A 22,289-nucleotide genomic window follows, 5' to 3' on the forward strand; every position below is an offset into this window, starting at 1 on the left:
GGAAGCGGCACCCAGCAGTGCTGGCCTGGGGACAAACACAGGCAGTTCCCGAACCTGCACAACAGGAACCACAGCACGGTTCAAAGCAAGAGGAGCCATTTGTCACACTGCCTGTGAACACATCAGTGCCATGCAGCTCCACCCACCTGCCTTCACCAAAGCACATCACTCAGCTGGGTATTCTCAGGCTCCTCTGTAAGGTGTAAGCACCAGCAGCCACCAGTGTGCCACATGTACATCCAGTCAGGGAGTAAAGCACACCACTCCTGACCCCTTATGAAAGCAAGCTCACGCATGTGCACTGGCTGATAAGTTCATTGCCTTTTTCCACCTTATCAGAACACAGCTTTGTTACAAACTCACATTTGAATGAAGCTTTCCAATAGGATATAACTTATGTTCACCATGCAGGACAGGGAGGCTTTAACTTTTTTCTGTTTTCTCCGTTTTATCAGTTCAAAGTGTCATTTGCTCAAATTACATTCCTTTCCTCCCTCTGCTACTTGGCCCCTGGGAAAAAAAACAAAAACAAACTGAACAAACCAAAAATGGCTTCACTCTGTTCACTTAAAACTTTTTTAAAATTATGTCCCCAGCATCTTAATATGCTTCTAGCAGTTTACTTCCAACTTTGTGTATTTCTGCAGAAAAATGTTTCTATCTGAACACAAGCACATGGAGCCTCAGGAAGTGGCCTGTAGCAGTGCTTGGATTTGCTGCCCAAAAGCATTACAATAGGAAACTGTGGGTAAGACTATGTCCTGCAGCTGGCTTTGTCCAGTGCAAATAAAATTAACACAACAGTGGAGGACTGACTTCTGAGAAAGCAAGACATGTCAGTTCTTACTAATGACCCCAGATATTCCTTCAATACATCAGCTGCCTCAGTTGTCCGTTTGGAATGCATCTCTTGCGTTAGAGGGTCTTTGCTGGAAAGGCTCTAACAATGCTGGAATTCTGTACACAGTTCTGCAGGAGTTAAGAATAAGTGACATAAATGCCTCTGTATTTACAGAAACACACACAAAAATAATCAAGTCAAAAACCAGAACCTTCAAACTTGAAAGAACAGACCGACTTCTTGTTTAATTTTTTTTTACTTTTTTTATTTGGGAAAAGTGCTTCTTACAAAAGGCAGCTGCAAAACAATACGTTATAGACCTCAGAACAATTTCTCATTCCATTTAAAAGTGAAAGGAGAGGCAGTCTAGGGGACAAGAGCAGCAGGAGAACAGATCACGGGGCATCCACAAGTCAATAAAAAACAGCAATAATGTAATGCAAGGTTAAAATTCCTGTGCTGGGGCTTTGGTGGCAAAGTAATTTCTCAATGCAAATTACAGCCAGAAACTGCACGACTGCCTTTGTAAGCAGTAACTCACATAAACTGAACAGCTTTACCAGGCAACCTGCCCAACTCAGCTGCAGAGAGGCACAAGTACCTCAAAGCAGCTGGGAGGCACAGCGAGTTTCTAGCAAAGCTCACGGCTTAAGTGTTTACATGAAGTTCTAAAACTTACAGAGCGATAAAGCTAAAGGGTCCTCTCTGGTGTTCCTCTGACCCCACCTTGGCTAACTGGATTTCTGCTCCTGGACAACCCTAATCATACACATGAAAGAGAGCTGGTGTATTAGGGAGTGCCATCTATCAAGTTAAGCGATAATCAGGATCGTTTCCCAGTCTGGGCTGAGACCACTAGACCAGTTTCATGTCCAATTGGAGGCAAGACTTCATGCACCAAGAGGGGGTGAAAGATGATTTTGTTATTTTTAACTTACACAGAGTCTCCCCATCCTTGAGGTCCAACTCTACATTTATCTGTATATACACATAGAGAGTTCTCCTTTCACAAAGACATTTTTCCTTTCATGCTAAACACAGTAAAAATCCAGAACGTTCACACCGGGTTCTGGTTACACAGTAGTAATAGTAATGTGCAAGTAAACAGAGACCAAAAGTCACAAATGAAGACGTGTACATGAGGGGGCTGGAACGGAGCTGATTCCAGAAAGAATATTTGTATCTGGCCTGAAATCAGAAATATTGGTACAGAGACAGAATAAAGGCCATCAGCCAATTAACATCCCCACTGCATGGCCACTGCTCATTTTTGTATCTGGGCTCTTCAAAATGAGTGTGGAAGTCCTGTAAACACTTTAACCCTGGAACTGGGTGAACTCTGTTGGGTACACAGATGAAGCAACAAACCTAAGCTAACTGTTTGACAGTTAAATTCATTTTTACAAAAACTAACATTTTAAAGATTTATTTATTGTTATTTGTTGAAACAGAGGAAAAACAACACTCCTGGGGTGGGAAAGGAGGGGAAGGGAAGAGACAGACCCTGGGTAAAAGTTATTACAACAGCACCTGGAATTGATCGGCCTGCCTAAGAGAAACACAGGCACTGCCACAACACCACAGGTAATAGCTACTGCCTGAAGCCAAGACAACAGTCCACACTCCACTGACAGGTGCTATAGATCCAAATCATAGTAATCTTCCAGCTCATCATGAAATAAGTCCCACTCATCCTCGGAATCCGTTAGCTCATCATCCCCTCCGGCTGCCAACAGCATCAGCAACATCTCACCGAGCTCAAAGGTCACCACCTCATCCTCGTCGGTTTCAAAGGGGTCGCCGTTCTCTCGCTCCTCGATGAACTCCCAGAACCGATTCCTCCGCTGCGCCTGCAGACGGAACACAAAGATTTCCCAGGTGACCCAGTGGTACAAAGCAGGAGCCTTTCCAGAGGCTGACATGCCCCTGGTGTACTTTCTGACATGCAAGAAATCACATTTTTCTTTCAGGGAGATACTGACCTCCAGCAGAATTAACCCTTACACACACCCCTATTACTGCTACCCAACATTTTTACTTCAGTATGTTGTAAGAAAGTTTTTTAAATTTAGTCTTTCCATCTTGGCCTCCAGCATTCACAAACTTTAGAGCACCGCTTCCTTCAAATTCACCATTACAGAGGTCTAGCAGAAGTGGAAAAAAGAAAAGTCAGTATTTCCCTATGCTCTTCTCAAGGCAGAAGACATAATGCACACCCCTCCTGTGCTCTCTGTTGAAAGGACAATTAATCATCAGCACTAACCCGAAATCTACTTGAGGTTCCTACTTTGGGTCTTTGTGGCTCCTCTTGGCGGCCATCAGGATATTCATGCTTGTAAAAACAGTTCCCTCCAAATGGACAGCTCCCACGGCCTTCATCAAAATACCTGCACGGCTTGTTGCTGGAAAGGAAAATATCCAACCCTTACTGACAGCACACCCCAGTCAGACTTCAGAACTGCATCTACCTGCAGTCCACAAGGATCTCAGGTACCAGGAGCAGAAGGCATTTTGTGAGTGAATGACCTACATGCAGAAATGATTCATTACACTATGAGTGGACTGATGCATGCAGAAGGACACCAGTGGTGTGCAGTGCATGAGTTTGGACTGCCTTAGGGCTACACTACCAGTGTTCTGTGTAGAGAAGGGGAAGCCTGAGGTGAAAGAATACAGGAATAACTTTGGGACTGTGTTCATGCACCTGTGGGCAGATAGGCAGAGACATGTTTCACACGTGGTGGTGGAAAGAAGGTGTGAAAAGGGGCTTTACTCTAACACCCTTCTTCTCCACGTGTGCCTTTATCTCTGCAGTCTCAATTTGATAAAAGGCTGCATTGCTCATACCTCATTGCCTCCTTGTATTTCTGAATGAGTTTCTGCTTCTCTTCCTTCTCCTCCACCCAGTACTCACTTGGAATGACAAAGTTAGACGTGATCCGGCATTCTGGGCAGGACCTGGGAAACGAACAGACTGTGCTGCAAAATTCCACATTACAGGGTGCTTTCTCTCCTATATAACAAACCATGGCATATATCCATCTTTAAAGAGGTACTGTACTCATATAGTCGCTGTTAAATCTTTTCAATCTAGACTCTCTTATAAGTGAAGACAACCTAAATTCTCTTCAAGAACTCAATGGCAATGGCAGCTGGTCAGCTTGTCTCAGAAAAGCTTGAAAAAACACTTCACACAGACTCCTTTTTCTTTAGAATTAAATAAATTTATTTTGGTATTTTTCCTATATTTATTTGATTGGAACTTTGTATTTTCTAGAACAGCCTTAAATGGAGAAATGTTTTGCCAACTGAATAATACTCTAAGGCAGTAAGGAATTAAGCAGCATACATTCTGAACTGGTTAATGTGCTTCCAGATTCCTGCCTGGGTGTCCAAGACATGAACAGTAACCATTGGACAACATGCTACTAAATAAACAACAGTTATTTACTACCATTGAGTTTTGCAAACTTAACCCGGTATTAACCAAATCAGAGTGTAAATGTTATCCCTAACAATTATTTCACTCCTAAACTAAAAGTTAGTATGCACTGTATGCAGCCTCCGTGCAGTCTGCATCTGGAAGTCTGTTGCAAGTTGTCACAAGGTACTAAGCTCTTCCACAGTAACAAAGCACAATCGAAAGGGGAAAGTGCCTCACTTTATAATCTTGCTCTCAAACTGTTTAGCACTCCTCCACTTGCGGATGCACTTGAGACAGTAGGTGTGGCTGCAGTTGGAGAGGATCCCAAAGCGGCGCTCGCTAGGATTAGCTTTCTCATACACCACCTCCATGCAGATCCCGCACACCATGTCTTTACTGCGCTGGACGGCAAAGGAAAGCTCCATGTCCTTCTCGTGAGCTTCAATGCACGACTGAAAAGGAGACACAAAGAAAACAACTACAGAGATGACTGCTCATCTGGTGAGATCTAAGTAGGTTTTTAAACTCAGTTTGCTGTTTTGCATAACGCATGAAGTGTGATTAAGCTGAAAAAAATCTTCATCCTCAAAAAAAATTTTGTTCAAGTACTGGGGAACAATCAATTCAGAGTTCAAATTCCTTTTTTCAGACACTGCTTTTAAACATGAAAAGGCAATCTAAAAGACCATCCACTTTGACTAGGCAAAGAACAAAGCTCCAGTATCTTTAAGCAGACTGCTCTCCCGACACAGATAAGGAAATCCAGCTGCTTTTGAGTATGACCCTGGCAGGAAACAGTCTAGTTTACAACCGGAATTTCATTCACTGCCTGACCTGCACACACCTTCAAATAAAAGGGAATTAGTAACAAGTGATTGAGGGAAGCTAGGAAGCAATAACTTACAGCTGTAAAACAGCAGACAGTTGTTTGCCTACCTTTATGTGCTGAGATCTCTGTGCAGCATCAATGGGATGCAAGACCTGCAGGCCACACATATCACACACGTCCCCATGGATGTACACGCAGTTTTCTCCATAACGACATTCTCCTAATGCAGCGTAGGGACACAGCTCCTTCTTCATCTCCACATCTGCCTGCTGCTTCTCGTACTCTTCTTCAATCACCATTTCCTGCAAGGGTGCTTCAGCACAGAAAGGAGCAGCTGGGAACAGAATTAAGAACAGTAAGCAGCACATTCAGATTCTGAGCACCAGGAGTAAGAACACTCAGGGTTGCCCAAACAGAGTAATAGGAACAACCTAGGTTCATTTCAGTCCAAGTTCACACACCTCAATCTGAACTAAATTATTTTCCCCACTCAATTAATTTCAAGACCAATTTTTTCATCCTTCAACCCAGACAAGATTAAAGCTATCAAAGTTTCAGTGGTCAGGGAAGATCCATTTACAGGCTAAGTCCACCTAAAAAAATTGCACTAGTCATCAGCAGCTTAATACAGACTCTGGTTCAGCAACTATTAAATAAGGCTACAAATCTCTCACTGCTTTTAGAATCAATTTCACTTTACTTAAAATTTTCACATCAGCTAAAGTTAACAGGTTTTTTTCCCCAGAAATCACACAGCTGAAATAATAAAGATGTATCCAGCATAACAAAATGCTAGTATGGCAATACCACATCAGCAATTCCTTATGTGCCAGCTAATTAGCACACTATTCTTTAGCCTGAACAAACTTTCATTTCTGTACTCCCATGCATCTCTAGGATTGACAGAAAAGTGCTGTCCACATCTCTCAAACTAACTTCATTCTACATATTTGCCAAAAAAACTGTCCTAAACAGATATCTGGTCAATTAGCCAGACACATGAAACTGAAATTCAGGCTATTATCCCTGCATTCTAAGCTGGCTATCAGTTTTGCAAAATCCTAAGTAAATTCCCTCACCTAATCTTAAACTGAACTGAAATCTGTATCTTTTCTCTTCCCCCTTTAGACAGCTACTGCTGAACACTCCTCCCTGTACCTCAAACACATGCTTGCCTGCCTCACAAGTCAGCCTTCTGAAATTGTTACCTAAGTAGGATGATGACTGAATTAGAAGACAAAAGCAGTCAGTGAGAAACTGAAGGTGGAATAAACATAAAGCATTACTATATTCAGAGTAAACACCAGGAAGAACAGCAGCTGGAGTTCATTTACATAACCAGAAGCCGTTACAGAGTAGCAAGTCATCCATGCTATAAGAAAGTGTAACTTTCAGAAGCTGTTCAAGCACTAGATTTGCAGAAACAAGCAAAAACTGCCAAAGGCATACTTCGATCAGTTAAAGTGAAGGACAGACTCCCCAAAATTAATCAGAGGCTGCACACTCGCGCAGTTTTTATCCCCATGGAGCAAAGACAAAACAACAGGCATGTATCAGTCTCTTAGTTTTAGGAAAAAGAAAATGCATGTCCCCGCGACTTTTGAGGAATAAGCAAATATTGAAGATTAGTGTAGAAAAATATTAGCTCTCAAGATAAGATCAAGTCTCCTTCTTGAACAATCTCAGACTGTAATGGTCACCCAGTGATCCTGGAGAAGTCTGTTTGTTAGAAACATACTTTTCAAAGCAAGTGAGTAACTGAGCAACAAGTCACCGGGCAACCTGTTCATTTTCAGTCCAAGATTCCCAAACAAACTTATGTTCATTAGCTCTTCTTCCCCATGAGTTTTAGTGAACTAGCACCAAGAAAAGTGACAAGAAACCATGTACTAGGTTCTACATTCTCTCCTGAGTAGCTTAGCAGAACATGAAAATATGTACTTACTTATTGAAATCCCACTTGCCCTCCCATTTGAAATCTATGGTCTCTACTTCCATAAGAAGTAACAAAAATCACAACTACCATTCAGTTTTTAGTCCCTCAACTGTTGCATTTGCCAGTGTTTGCTCAAGTTAACGTTGTCACAGATTTTTTTTACCTAGTTGAGGGCCATGAAGATGGTTGGAGGGATGGAACACCTCCCCTAGGAGGAAAGGCTCAGAGAGCTGGGGTTGCTCGGCCTGGAGAAGAGAAGGCTCCGGGGTGACCTTACTGCAGCCTTCCAGGACCTGAAGGGGGCCTACAAGAAAGATGAAGAGGGACTTTTTACAAAGGCATGTAGCAATAAGACAAGGGGTAATAGTTTCAAATGAAAATTCAACTTGACAAAGAGTGGATTTAGATTAGATATTAAGAAGAAACTCTCTTCTGTGAGGCTGGAACAGCATGTATATTTTCTGCATCTTCTGCACTGTAGCAGCTACAGTTTCACTTCATCTTTGAAACCACAATTAGAAAAATTCAGAAGACTTCACTGCCTCAGCAGTTACAAATCCAACATTGCTCAGAGTAGCATTTGTTCTCTCTGATTGTTTGCTGTTTCCAAATCTCTGCTCACCAGCAGGTGGACTCAATCTCCACCTTCTCATTGCCCATTTCCCAGTCAACAGGGTTAAATTAATACTAGTGGAAAAACAGGTTTGTTAACTTTGATCCACACACCACCTGCTTGCACTTAGGACACAATTCATAGCATTAGACACATTAATCTTTCAGTAACAGGAAACAGACACCAAATTCATTGTTTCTTGTATTTCTGCCTTTCTACTCTTCCTCAATTACTGCAGAACAAATATGGAAATGTGGCACATCTGTATAACTAACGAGTGAGTACCTGAAGAATCATCACTATTTTCTATGCTAGGTCCTGAACTCATCTTCAAGATACCAGGTTTAGTCCTGAATCAGAGAATCATGGTAAAAGGTGAGCATTATAGTCCCAGCTATGCATGGTTAAACCGCCAGCCTTGAATCTTTATCATTTTTAGGGAAATTTGAAACACACAGGCTTCTAGGGAACCTTGAGAAATAGATTTCATTTTGAAGTTTCCAAGTATCTGTACATTTCTCCAGGAATTTGACAAGAATAATCTGCTTTAAGGCATACACTACAGAACACAATGCACACATTTTTATTTCTGTAGCTTAATAAAGACAGTTGCTTCAGAAAAGTGAAGTTTTTTTTAAAGTCACCGTGGGAATTAGCATCATGTAGCACTGTTCAGAACAGAAACAGATGAGTATGTTTACATCAAGTTTCAAAAGCTATAAAACAGATTTGCAACAAGATTCACAGAAGAGGATGTTATTTAACTTAATCTCACACAAGTTTGCATGAAAAGTATGCCTAACTCCTAGGAAACAAAATTGCTTTAGTAATACTAAGTTAACAGTATAGTTACTTGGACTTCAGGAATAAGCACCAGCTCTTCTATAAGGACTGTGTGTATTTAAAAGATCTCTGGCTGTTCAAACCAGCAATGAATTGATTTCAGTGGAGGGCCAGCCAGTCATTAATGGGGCTGACTCCCAAGAAAAGAGACTGACTCTTCTCAGATGTGCAAATGACAAGAGACAGAAGGCCAGCTGAGGCAGGGAAAAATCCAATTACATACTAGGAAAGAGGCTTTCTTTGTGAAAGAAGTCAAACACCACAAAGGATACCCAGAGGTTATGGCCCTTTGAACATCTCTGAGGATAGAGATTCAACCAAACAAAGCCCCTGGCAACCTTTAAGCAGGAAACAAACTAGATGAAATCCAGAGGTCCTTCAAATCTAAATATTATATTCTGATTAAAATATATTTAAAAATGCTTTGTCTCAACAAGCACAGAAGCTCTATCTTTTGTAACACTAAGGTGGCAAATTCACAGATAGCTGTCAAGTTTTCACTCCTTTGGGATATACTCAAGTTCACAGAGTTCACATCTATTACACAATTCCATAATCAAACTTCTCGACAACATTAGCAAACTGTTTGTGTCACTTGACCATTCCTCTTCACCCTCCTCAAACTGGTTGGCAGGAGGCTCCAAGCAGCACCCTGAGGTGCTGCTTGGAGCCTCCTGCCAACCAGTCATTCTCTTTCCAAATCTGAGCATCTGAGCAGTGCCATGGAGACAAAGCAGTATAATCTGAGCACTCTATGAGATCTTTAAATTCTGGATGCAAGATGTCCATTTTGAATTCAAACATTTATTTAAGTACTCATAGCCTCCTCATGCCTTAGAGAGACAAGTATTTTAAAAAATGAGTTAAAGTGAACACCTTCAGCCTACTTTTCACTTCAATTTGAAGACTGTTATATTTTGGCAGGAAAAACAGATGAGATGTATGCTCCTCAAATAGTGTGGTCCCGTTTGATGAGTTTCTTCAGTCCCATTCTCCTCGTGAGCTGTCACAGTATTAGAAAGTTGACTTCCAGAAAGCTAACTAGAATCGATCATTTTCAGCCTCTGGCCATGGGATTCACTAAAGTAAGCATTAGGCTTCAAGTCCTTTTACAGGAATCCATATCTCCACTGAAAAACCTTTGAAAGACTGCAAAACCACCCCAAACCAAATCAACCAACCCAAAACACAAAAGCAGCAGATTATCTCTCCAGAGAAGCAATATTAATTTTATCACCAGTAATTTCCTCTCCCATCCCATATGCAAACTAAACTTCAAAGGAGATTCTCAAGTCATTCAGAGACATAGAGAAAGCCAGTCATGCTGAGACTGACCTGAAATGTACTTGGTTTCAGAACGAAACAGTCAGTCTGACTACTCATGTTGGAAAAGCCAAGCTCACTTGAACTGATCAATAAATATGAATAGCTGTACTCAAATGCATTAAAATAAATGTACTACACAGAAACTGTTGAGCCATGATGGAAATTCACTGTTACCCCATGATCAGCTTACCACGTCCACAGTATGGCTGCCCAGGGACAAACTCCACTGCATTCACCCAGTCTTCAGCCCCTACTCCTGCTGCTGCCAGATCTGTATTTTCATCTTCTATCTCAGTAATAAATTCTTCAACTGTTTCAGGGAGCGATGCAAACTCTGAGGACACTGATGGATAGATTTCTGCCTCTGGGTCAACATCAGTCACTTCTTCCTGTATTAGTGGCTTGGTATGTTCATATCTAAAAAGTTAAAACACATCATGTCAACTTTCCACAAAAAAAAAAAAACCTCCAGACAGCAGCCCCATGTATTGAAAATGAACTAATGAAGATGTGAACATGCTATTTGGAAGGAGGACCCAGAAATGGCTAGGATGAGAAAATCACTGATGACCCTTTGCTTCCACTTGTGCAATCTCTCAGCGTTGCTCAAGAGAACACAAGGTACTCTGAGATTTTGGACAAAAAAGAGCACAATTCTTACACACAAAACAATCTTCAAATATGTCCCAAACAGGTCAGTTATCTATTACACATGTCTAGTATTGCTGAATGAGAAAAATGAGTTCATCCAGCTTTATAAAGAGAAAACTCAGGACAGACACTGCTGTCTCCAACTACCTCACAGGAAGCCACAGGAAAAGATCAGCCAGAGTCTTCTAAGAGGTGCAGTGACAGGATGACAGTCAGTAGACACCAGTCCAAAATGGGAAAGTTACAGTTTGGAATGTTAGGGAAAAAATTGCTCTAAGAGTAGGTAAACACTAGAATGGGTGCACAATCTTCATGCTTGCAGATACTCAAAGCTGGACAATGCCTGGCCTCAGCTAGCACAGATTCAGAGATTCCCCACCAACAGAAATTATTCTTTTCCTGTGTCTCAGCATCTTGCCTCATACAGACTTTACACTGATTTGCGTACTTACTCTTAATGCCTCTTTCAGCTTATTGTGGAAAATGATAATCAGAAACCTTTTAACCCTACCATCCACAATAAACAGGAAAGCACATTTCCTTCAAAAATCTGTCTTCCAGCATCTAGGAGACTATATGGGGAAAATAAATGACAAATATACTGCTGTAGTCTTAGATATTTGCTGACTAATTTCAAGGACAACAGGAGGGAATTTTTTGAGATCATACAGAAGTTTGAAGTGACTGTGATTCACTTAGCTTGTGTCAGATTGAAAACAAAGAAGTGTCACAACTCTTGCATATTAAAGAGGTGCTCCTAACCAAATGTCAGCTTGGAAATCCTACTCCTATGAAGCACAAATTTAAAATTCTAGCCTTCAAACACACTTCTGTGGCCTCCAAAGTGTGTGCACCATACTAGGTGCCCAAGGCAACCCAATGGGGTGCAGGAAGAAATACTACAATTTAGTGGTTTTTTCCCCTTAAAAATACAATAAATTACTATTATTACTATTAAGATACATATTGATGGCAGTGTTCTCACAGCCCATATGTCAGAGAGCCCACGTGTGGTACTTGTGAGGTGCTTGAAGGAGGTGTTCCATCACCCAGTGGGTTGACAGTGGCACCCCCCTGTCTGCTCACTTTCAGCACATTGTGACATATTGAACTTTGCTAGTGCCCACTTAATGGATCAACAGACTATCTGATCTTGTTTTACCTAAACCAGCCCTGACAAAGTGAAGAAGTGGCTTGAAAAGATGCCTGCAGCTGTGGGCTGACGAGAGCAATGATAACGTGAGCAAAAGCCAACAAGAAAATGTCAGAGCTAACAGTTCTACTCCTACTACCAGCTCCTCATCAGCCACACTACGAAGCAAAACAATGCCAACCTAATCAGCTCTTGAACTCAGGGGAAGGGGAACCACAGAAGAGATCAAGATTACCAAGAAGGCAATCTGAAATATGGATTTACATTCACTGTTATTAATGAAGAACCATGCCCTCACTGTATGCTGCACCTTGAGATGTTAGCTACTGAAAGGATGAAGCCATCTCAATTAGCAAGGCATTGAAAATCAGAACATCTGGAACATTAAGGCAAACCTCCACATTTTTTTCCAAGATGTTTCAAGTCACGTGCTATTCAATCTAGTACTTTGCAGAACTTCACACTAAGGGTTTAGAAACCTCTTTTGAGGCTTGTTACATAACAATGAAAGACAAAAAGCCATATACCACTGGACCACTTTTTCTTCTGGCTGTGGTAAAAATGACTGAAATAACTCATGGAAAACAATATGGTTACAAAGTAAAATGCATTCCTTTGTCAGCAAATACTGTTGGGAAACACACAGAAAACACTGCTACAGTTTGAAGAAACAAGCAGTAGAATAAATTGTGCAGAGTGGGAAGTCTGTAAGGCAGAAGGAAAAGTACAGATGTTTTTCACATCTCAGCTTATGATACTTGCTAGATTCTGTTTCTGTACTTGCTGTTTCTGTTTCAATTCTGTTTCAATGAACTACTTTTTGTGAGACACCAAAGATGTACCAGTAGAGAAACATTTTTAACAAATTACTTCTTTAACAAAGACAAAAAAATTCACTGAGGGAGATATCTTCTCAGTAGTATACAATTACTTTAATAAAAACAATGCTTTATGGAAAAACTGTGCAAGTAAAACCACTGAAGCAGCAGCTGCTCTGACCACAATAAGAGATTGCAGGGTAAGGCTACAGGGATAGCACCCCACCAGAAATCCATCACTGCATCATTCACAGGCAAAATATTGTAGCAAAGATGGATCCAGAAGCAGCCAAGTGACACTAGAAAATGTCATCAATATAGACCTTTAAATAGTCAAATGTTCACTGCAGTTAAGAGGTGGAGAGCTACCATGAAAATCTTCTGTACCACACAGATGTTTGCTGATTATCTCATGGCAAAGCACTTAAAAATTGTCACGGATGAGTTATGCATGTTTATTTCACAAAGACAAGTGCTGCAAATTTGCTGCCCTTTTCTGTGATGACAAGTCAGTGCCAGCTGTATGCTGCTGAGCAGATATTAAAAAAAACCCAAAAAACAAAACAACAAACCCAAACCAGCCAAACCCAACCACATTCTAACTGTCCCTCCAAGATAAAGTCATTCTACAAACAGGTAATTGCTTTTTCAAGGAAATTTGTGGTATGGAGACAACACTTTGAAAATGAAGTGCTTCCACCATTATGTGATTATATTGCCAAAAACAATCCAAGTGTATCAATTACAAAAAACCTTTTTCTCAACTACAAAAACCTTTCATATCTTGTGTGCTTAAAAAATTGGAAAGTAATTTCTCTAATATGTTTAAAAATCTTTCAAAATCAGAATTCTAGTGTATGTTGGACCCATTTGCTAAAAATATAAAAATACAACACCTTCCAGTGAATCTGCACTAAGAGCTGATTGACATCAGGGAAGGTGGAAACTTACCAGCTAAATTTATCACACATTAGTACAGGCAGCCAACAATACGCTTCCTTTTGGATCTGCATATCTTTGTGAAAGATCTTTTTCAGCTACAACCGCCATTAAAACCAAGGACTGAAATAAACTGAACTTCAAATGAGGCCTTCAAATAACCGTATCAAAAAATGCTACACTGAGATTTTAAACAATAAAAAAGCCCATTGAATCAACATTACTGTCAATAAAAAAATATCATTACTAATCAGGCTTTTAGTGACAGTAAAAAATGCTTTGAACTGTTTAAAAAATATTTATTAAATATTTTTCATTTCACCTTTAGTACACCTTTTTTAAAATTCTGGTTTTGGGTTATATTTTATAGTGTACATAACATTAGTACAGTAGTAGATGAAGATACACACATATAAATTATAAATGTGTATGTTGGTGGGAGCTTAAAAATATTGAACTGATGGGGTGCATGATCCAAAGTTGGAAGATCACTAATCTACACAATCAAAAAAACAACACAGATAACGAAGAATGCCTCTCTGTAGTCTTCTGTCTGCCATTCTTACATATAGTAACCCTTTATGAAACATGAAAGCAAAGCTAACTATGAGCTACCATATAAAACGATGATGCAAATGTTTAATCACTGATTACAGCTACAATAAGACAGAATGTTAAAACTTCTGGTAAGTTTTAATAAAATGAATTATGAAACATTGCTAAGTCCTTGCAAAGCTTTGCTCCACTAGGAAAGTATCTGTTTTTCTTCTTCACAACTTCTTTTTTATTGTAATTTCAAGGGTATGGATCAATTCATGGTATGTTTTCATAAAGCTATTTTGTACAGGCAACATCTTAGAACTTCTATGACAAACTCCAGTTACTTTCCTAAAATGGTAGCTCCAGTGTCAGGGTACCAATTCCTCAGGAAACAACACGAAGAAAATAAACTCTTACCTGTTCAGGCTTTTATGATCACTTAAATAGTGTAACTCATTTTCATACATTCAGCTGGTCTGAATGTAATCTCAGATTTCAATTAATCTACTCATGTTATAATAAAAAAAAGAAAAATCCCCATGCTGACAACTATCACTTTTATGAAAACCAGTTATCACCTTGCTTTTGCTCATTTTTTGCATAGCAAACACTGGTATTTAGCAAGACAAGAGAGTCAGTGAAAAGCTATTTTTAAAAATATCTGAAATTGCAACGGACAAGGAAAGCACGAAGATTTACTGTCTTTCCCTGAGCTCTCCACTCAGGGATTCAGAGTGCAAAGCTTCCTGCAGGATGGCCAGGGCATTTCTTTACCTGCAATGATCTCCATAAGCACAGCATCCTCGCTGGTAATACCTGCACACCATGGCAGACTGACTGGTGGAGAGGTCATGGGAGTAGCGGCAGTTGTCTCCTTCCTTGCAGACTCCATGCATGAAGTATCTGGAAGAGAAGATGATGGTGAGTTAGGGAGAAGCACTGAAGCTGCAAAAATATTTGGATAATCTTATTATTCTATAAATCAAGGTATGCTGTATTGGCAACAGCACTGAAGACTCATGGGACCCTGCCCCAGTATAACCATAAAAATAAAAACATTTGAGGAAAGATGAAGCCTCAGCTACTCCAGTGAACTGTGCTGCACATTTAGGGACTTGCTCTTACAAAAGCCTGGGGAAAAAACACAAACCTGTAAAAGCAAAGTTATCCTGGGCTGTGACACTAAGAGGAAAGAGTCTTGCACCAAATATAATGGCCCTAAGTTTTACTTTGTAGCCCCTGTGTCCTGACACAAGCAAAAACCTTACTGAAACCCAACAATGGATACGAGACTCAAATCCAGACACACCCTAAATCACCCAAGGTTTTAAATCTATTCAGGATTCATAAATAATTCAATCAAATGTGATTTCCTCTCCAAGAATGAAAAACATGTTTGTGATGGATAATTACATCTGACAAAACACACATTAGTTCCTGCGATAGGAGCCAAATAAATCAAAGCACCCTGCTTCAATATTGTGCTGCTTGTCTTGAAAAACTTGGGACAGTTTCAATGCTTTTGAGGACAGTTTGATTAATTTTAGCATATCAAGTAGCACAAGTTTAATTCAGTATTTCAATTCAGCCATTCAAGAGAACTGTAGAGTGGTTTCCAAGAATTTTTCAATTTAACCTAGAAGAACGAGCCTCTAGAAATTCAATGCACTGTAACTGTTCAGATTCAGTATGTTCAAAACTACAACTGACAAGTTCAAGTACACCTTTCCCAATCCACATAGAAGTATTAGCAAAGACAAAAAGGAAAAAATGAAAAAAATCCTGTGTAAAAACTGAATCCATAAATGCTCACCAACACTTCCGTTTAGAAAGAAGCCATGCTGCCTCCAGGTAACAAGCTGTAAACTCTGAACTCACTGGAAATAGGAAGAGCTCATAAACAAGAAAAATTGTGAGGATTTAGGTCTCATACAAAACACTACCTGAGGGAAGGCTGAGAAGCAGATAATACCTGTCTAAGCCCACATTGCTGCAGCATGGGGCAGTCCTGCCCTCCTCCTGTTGCACACCTACAGCACTTGGCAGAGCCAGCAGAACCAGGCCCTCCAAGCAGCTGAGTGCAGCCTCACAGCCAGTACAAGAGACAGGGATCATCTTTCAGCAGCCACAACTAAGATTAGGACAGCTCTTCACAGAACAGTACATTCAAATAGATATTCCTGGCCAGGAAAGGTGATAAGATGCTGAAGTGCATGCACTTCTACACAGCTATTTAGTCTACTGCATTTTTAAGAAGTCAGATAAAGCCAGTGAACAATGCACTAAATGTTATAAGTAGAGCTACATCTGCAATCCAGTTTTAGGGAAATATTAAAACCTGAGGTTGAGTGTTTAGAGAGCTGATAACCCTCCATATGCAATACCAGTGGTGTATTCAACATACCAAGGAAAAAACAAAACCTAAACTAGCTTAACACAAGCTGACACTTGCTATCAGACTGCAATTCACACTCCAAATCCCCTGCCTGTACCCTGTAGACAAATTAACCAGGTAAGAAATGTGATCCTACATAAAAAACAAGCAGTACAAGACCCAGATGAGGCTCTGCAGGGTCAGGTGGAGGCACAAACAGCAGGAACAGGGTGTTGCAAAACCAGAACAAGGCCCAACTCTGCAAATATACAACCAGCAATCTCTCCCAAAAAAACACACAAAACCCCCTAAAAGTCACACTCACCCACCCAACAGCTATTTTTAAAAATATCTGAAGACCCACGTTAAAAGGAAAAAACCAACACCCAACCAAGAGAACCACCCATACTTAAACTCCCCTCTTCCCCAAACAAACAAAAAAAGCCCCCCCCCCCCCCCCCCCCAAACAAAACCAAAAACAAACCTAACCACCCATGAAGTCATGGAACTAGAATCTAACTGGAATTTCTGGCCTGATTGCTCTTCAGAAATGGGAGTCACACCAAAAGGGTAAAAAAAAAAGACTTCAGATTGCTTAAGGTTTGCTCTTTAACAATTGTTACCTCCACCCTTTGTTTATTTCCACTCAGCATCGCTTCCCCCAAGTGCTGGGGCAGCAACTTCACAGCCACTGGCTGGCACGGAGCAGGAAATGGCTGCAATGGAACCTGACATTCCTTTTGCTGCCCCCATGTTATTTTTAATCTGGATCACATCACTGCCCAACCACTCTGCACAGCCACTCTGCTCCTTGAGCCAGCCATGTGTTGGGACACCACTACAGCTGAAATAAGGGACTGACAGAAAGGCTCCTGCCTGAACTGAGGACATCTGATAGAAACTATTTGGCCAACAAGATTTCTAATAAGCCCCAAACTTAGATTATCCCACTGCGTGATAGGGAAAATGAAGCTCCAAATCCCTTTCCTTCCTTCCCAATTTACATCAGACAATCCTCTGAAAATGCAGATTCTATGTAATTCTGAAAGTTGCCACAATTTATTATATTAAAATGGCATAAAGGGCAAAAAAAAAAAAAAGGCAAAAAAATAAACATGAAACAGTCCAGGCTCTAATTCACACATAAGTCTTAAAGGCCTTCAATCCTATGCAGCAAACTCAGCATTATTTGAACAAGAAGGCTGGAGTGGGAGGGGAAAAAATGTATTTCTCTTAGGATTACACCCCAACTTCTTCCACAACCCTTCCCCTCACCAAGAGGTAAGATTCTTACTTTAAGGTCACAAAGAATGTAATACTTTATATATCAAATCGCAGAGTTTGGCTAAAACACTTTGGCCAAGTGAAAAAAAAAATAAACAGAACGCATTATTTTTGGGGTAAGATAATGAAATTTATTTTGTAGAGTATCTTTACTTACACAGAGTATTCAATTTAACCAGAGTATTCAACAGCAATACCAGCCTCTTCATTCTGGTTATAGGAAAAAAGCACCCTTAAAACTGAGAAATATATGAGTTATCTGCCTTACACACAGACACGTAGAAGGACATCTGAAATTTGCATTTGGTCAAGTAGTCAGAGAACACATGTAATTTCATCTGAAAAGATAAAACTAGATCAAGACAAGCATATAATTGGATTTTCTCTGAGCCTCTGTGATGCTGTCATCCAAAAAAGCACTTATTGTGGCAGTGCTCTCTGTCCTTCCAATTCAAATATACAAGTGTAATTTGGTTAAGCTGCTTGGGGAGCCAGACTAGAGAAGTCATCAGGGTCCAAGCTCAGATAATTTCCCCAGTTCAGTTCACTGCACAATGGCAGAAAACATGAGTGACACTAACACATGGAATAACTAGACAAAATTAATAACTGCCTGCACTGGCATTTTATCACTGAAAAAGGTTCAACACATGTCTAGTTATGAATGCCTTGATCAAAAGAGCATATCTTCATTTTCACAGGTATTTCTCAATAGGCAATATTCCTATTTCTCAGTAGGCAAATTCCTATTCCAAATTCTTCCTCCTATAGCTTTGGAAGTTTGCAATAGGTTTCCTTATTCAGATGTCTTCTGTTATTTACCTCTGGCTTCTGCTTTCAGGTAGCACTAATTTGTTTTATCAAACTATTTAGCTTCAGCTAAATTAGAATGTTACAGCCACAGCAAACCTCCTTCAAAACCCAAGACACTGCCATGACTGGCAGATGGGGAAGCTCAGGATAACATCCATCTGCAGGCATTAGCCTCTTCAGGTGCCATACAGAGACTGAGAATTCCCAGGAAGAAGGCAGCAGGAGAGAAGCTAAGCACACTGCTCTAGCACAGCTCCTGGGTGTTCAGCCACATTACTTGCCAATGAAATTCTCCTGGAGTTAGTAAAAGGGGAAAAAAAAATTGATCTTCACAGCATTTATCTCACTGTCCCTTCTCCATAACCTCCTTCAGAAGTTCCCAGGGATGCAGACCAGAGCAGCCATGAAAGGGGCAATCCAGGCAGGCTGTCAGGATTCCTGGTGCTGCATGCAATTAAGGAGGCCTGACTTTTCTGATGCACACTCTTCACATAACAAGAAAAAATTACCTCATCCAGGTTTTCAGGAAGACCAGCTAAGAGACAGCTCTCAAAGTACAGCACTTAGTTGCTATGGGTTTTATTTGCTTTCATTTCTAAAACAAACAAGTGAAATGCAATTTGTTTACATCAGCTTGATGACTTTTAATGTCGCATGACATCTGGAACACACAAGCTCGGAACAAACAGTGTCAAGCCTTTGGAAAAAAAAAAAGATTGGCTATAGCACTGCTCAATAAAACCATGTAGCCATCTCAACTGGAAGGACTGAGGAACTAGGTAAGGACAACCTTTTTTTTTTATTTCAAACATATTAATAGGAAAAAGTTCATAATAACTAACAAGTTCTGAATTAGCTTTGTTCCCCTGCCATTTAATCCAGATTAAAATACTATAAATTTTTACAAAAGACAAGCCTTGAAAACTGCTAAACCACAGAAGTAAAAAAAAAAAAAAAAAAGAAAACCAACCAACAACCTTTCTCATCGTCTCTTAGGGAACATAATTTCCCATATTTCACCCTGAGACTTCTAAACTTTAGCTGCAAGAAAAACAGAAGGGTAACATCAGCAAAACTGTATGTGTAGGAGAAACCAAAGTCCTTCTTCTTAGTCATTGTGTCTCTCACTCAGAGATATTAATCATCCATCCCAAGGATATCACACTGGTACATTAAAACTCATTAACCAACCTATTTATCATATCAGATATTCAAAGGAACAGCAAGAACCTATGGTACCAATTTTAAGCCTTCCAGTTTCCCTAAAACAGCAGTATTTCTGCACCAGCCATCACGGGCTAGCTCCTTATACTTAAGGGACTATCTCCCAAAAGTTTTTCAGGCAGCATTTACTGTTACCCCTATGATGATTCAACTAAAAATGCCTGTGAACAAAAAAATTGTGCAGTGTTACTCAAACAGAAACTGCTCTACCTCCCACACTAAAAACCTGCATTTTGAAATCTAACTTCTTCATCTCACTGTTAAATCCTCCAGCTCATTTACAAAGGTAAACTAAAATTTAATAGTAAGAAATATATCTTCCTAAATATGAATATATTTTATCAAAACCAAACATAGAAATCCAAAATTTTTATCACAGGTTCCTAGAAGGGCAAGTCAGAATTGCTAATTTCACTTTAAAGCCTGATTAAAGCTATTCTTCCTCCAGCTTGAATGGCCCCATAAAAATTAATAAAGCAAGCAATGGGATAACTAGCAGGATTAGGCAAAGAGAACAAAGAATGGAGACGTTCATTAGATCCAAGGCCAAGATCCCATTGTTTAATCTCAAATTAAAGCACATTAACCATTACAAAAGAGCAACTTTAGCTTCTCACTCAGCCTGAGTGTTTGCAAATAAATATATTCCCTCGACTCTCTGCACTGCAGGACACCGATGAACTTGACTGCCTCTGTACTATGGCAGTGGCTGTCTTCAATAAATCGATCGTGCATCTATACCTATTCCATTGCTGTCTCATGAATCCAATTTGCCTAATTGAGCCTTTCGATCTTCAGAAATTACGGGCAAACTCAAATAGAGGGAGCACTGACCTTGCGCCTCACTTAAAGCTGAGCTAAGCACGGTTCCCGGTCATTTCCCCATCACCGGCATCAAACATTAACCGGGGATTCGCAGGCGAAACGCTCTGCCCGCAGCACCCCCCGGGAGCGCTGCTGAACGGAGCTTCCCGAAAGGAAGCAGATAGCTGGGCATCGGCCAAAACTGATGGGGAGCAAGAGCGAGCAGGGATGCTTCAAACACCGCGGGGCACGCCGAACAGACACAGCCAGCGCGCTCGCTGAAAGCCCAGCAGCGGCTCCTCATGCTGCTGCTGCAATCTGCCGGTGAAACAAATGGGGGGAAAAGGCAAGCACGAGAGATACAAAAGAACTCAATCAAGATCTAGAACCTCTTCTGTCCTAACCAAGGGATGCTCCTTTTTGCTTCCCAGCGACTTAGAATTTATTTGTCCACAAAAACGTTAAATATAATTTAATTTATTAAATAAATAAATTTTTAAAAAGCAGGAGATGCTCATCGATGTTCATCTTGGACTATCATTTGCTTTTATATTAACTAGTATATGTCTACGTTCACAAAATGTGTTTTAAATTCCTTTCTGCCTGCCAACCGACCAGCACTGTAGGTTTAAAAATAGTCCATCCGGCAAGCTTTAAAACACGCAGTACGGTTTGCATAACCCCGGAGAGAAGATTTATCAGAAATTTAGTTTAAAGGAAAACACGGATAGGAAATGACGCAGCACACAGAACCTCTGTGTGACACAGGCAGGGCCACTTCGCACATTCTGCAACATGGCACGACCTATTCCTGCTCTCCGTTTTAATAATTAGCTTTCGCTATATCAATCACTAGGTAATCCCCAATTTTAAATTTCGATTGAAACGCACGACAATTTAAACTACGTCGCGTTTCCTGCTTTGTCGCGCTTTGCGGAACGCGCCTGCAGGACTTCCTTCCACACGGCGCCCTTCGCGCCGAGCACCGCGGGCCTGTTCCCGCACAATGACGAGCGGCCCGCGGCTCCCGGTGCGGCGGCGGGAACGCTCCCGGCGCGGCCGCCGCAGGCGCTAGGCCGCAGGGAACACCCTCGCACGAGGCCGCGGCTGGAGAAAGGCCGCGGGCCGCACCGCCCCCACCGGCGGGCCCGGCTGCCGCGGCCGCGCCACCTCCGCCGGTAGCCCCGCCCGGGGCCGGTCCCGCCCGGGCCGGAGCCGTTCGCCACCCCCGGGGACGCGCGCGGGGCGGGGCCGGCGCGCGCCACGGGCGGGCGCGCGCGGCGCGTACGTGACCGTGGGGGGAGGGGCGGCGGGGGGGGGGCGGGGGGGGCGGCGGTGAGGGAGAAGGCCCCGGGGCAGGGGGGGGGGGCTCTGCGGGGAGAAGGCAAGGGAAAGGAAAAGAAGGACGAGGAAGGGCGGCCGCGCCCGTCCGCTTCCCTCCCCCTCCCAACCCGCCGCGGACGGCGCGTACCTGCAGGTGACCTGCTTGGTCCAACCGCCTCCCCCAGGCCCCGCGGATGGCGGCGGCACGGCCGCGAAGTCGAAGGCGACGGCCGCCGCTCCCGCGGGGGCCGCGGGTGACCCCAGGGCCGCGGCCGCCGCGCCCGCCGTTGTCTCCAGCGCCGCCACCGCCTCCGCCATTACTGTTTATCCCGCAAAGCGGCGGCAGCGCCGGAACTTCCGGGAGCGGATCCTTCCGGCTGCGCGGGGCGGGGCGCGGCCGCGGCTCCGCCCCCCGGGCCAGCGGCGGCTCCCGTTGGCTGAGACGGGACGGGCGCGCGCGAACGCGCCGGGGGCAGGGCCGCGCCGCTGCTGCCCTCGCGCGGCGGCAGGGAGCGCGCGGCCCGAGCGCGCCCCCGTGGCGCCGTCGGGAGCGC

General features: G+C 42.1%; 1 protein-coding gene across 2 annotated transcripts; it reads right to left on the bottom strand.

Annotated features, from left to right (window-relative positions):
* Positions 1-1,078: 1,078 nt before the first annotated feature.
* MKRN1 (makorin ring finger protein 1) lies at positions 1,079-22,068 on the bottom strand. Of its 2 annotated transcripts, none has more exons than XM_036405009.2 (9): positions 21,884-22,068; positions 14,688-14,816; positions 10,003-10,229; positions 7,194-7,334; positions 5,202-5,428; positions 4,503-4,717; positions 3,689-3,799; positions 3,129-3,243; positions 1,079-2,691 (listed from the first exon to the last, which is right to left on the bottom strand). In XM_036405009.2, exons 1-9 carry the CDS (start codon positions 22,051-22,053, stop codon positions 2,479-2,481), a joined length of 1,548 nt encoding a protein of 515 aa, XP_036260902.1. In that variant the 5' UTR covers positions 22,054-22,068; the 3' UTR covers positions 1,079-2,478. The 2 variants fall into 2 exon arrangements, with proteins under 2 accessions (XP_036260902.1, XP_036260901.1); XM_036405008.2 differs by having other exon boundaries at positions 3,105-3,243.
* Positions 22,069-22,289: the final 221 nt, after the last annotated feature.

Source organism: Molothrus ater, chromosome 5, assembly GCF_012460135.2.
Source record: "Molothrus ater isolate BHLD 08-10-18 breed brown headed cowbird chromosome 5, BPBGC_Mater_1.1, whole genome shotgun sequence".
Classification (NCBI taxonomy): Eukaryota; Metazoa; Chordata; class Aves; order Passeriformes; family Icteridae; genus Molothrus; species Molothrus ater.

Bases quoted from the DNA above. Each gene is read 5' to 3' on its own strand.
- MKRN1 (XM_036405008.2), bottom strand. From the start codon at position 22,053: ATGGCGGAGGCGGTGGCGGCGCTGGAGACAACGGCGGGCGCGGCGGCC. The intron at 10,230-14,687 runs GTAAAGAAATGC...TTAACTTTTTAG, and splicing joins GCTTATGGAGATCATTGCAG to ATATGAACATACCAAGCCAC. The intron at 5,429-7,193 runs GTAAAAAAAATC...TTCTGTTCCCAG, and splicing joins TCTTCATGGCCCTCAACTAG to CTGCTCCTTTCTGTGCTGAA.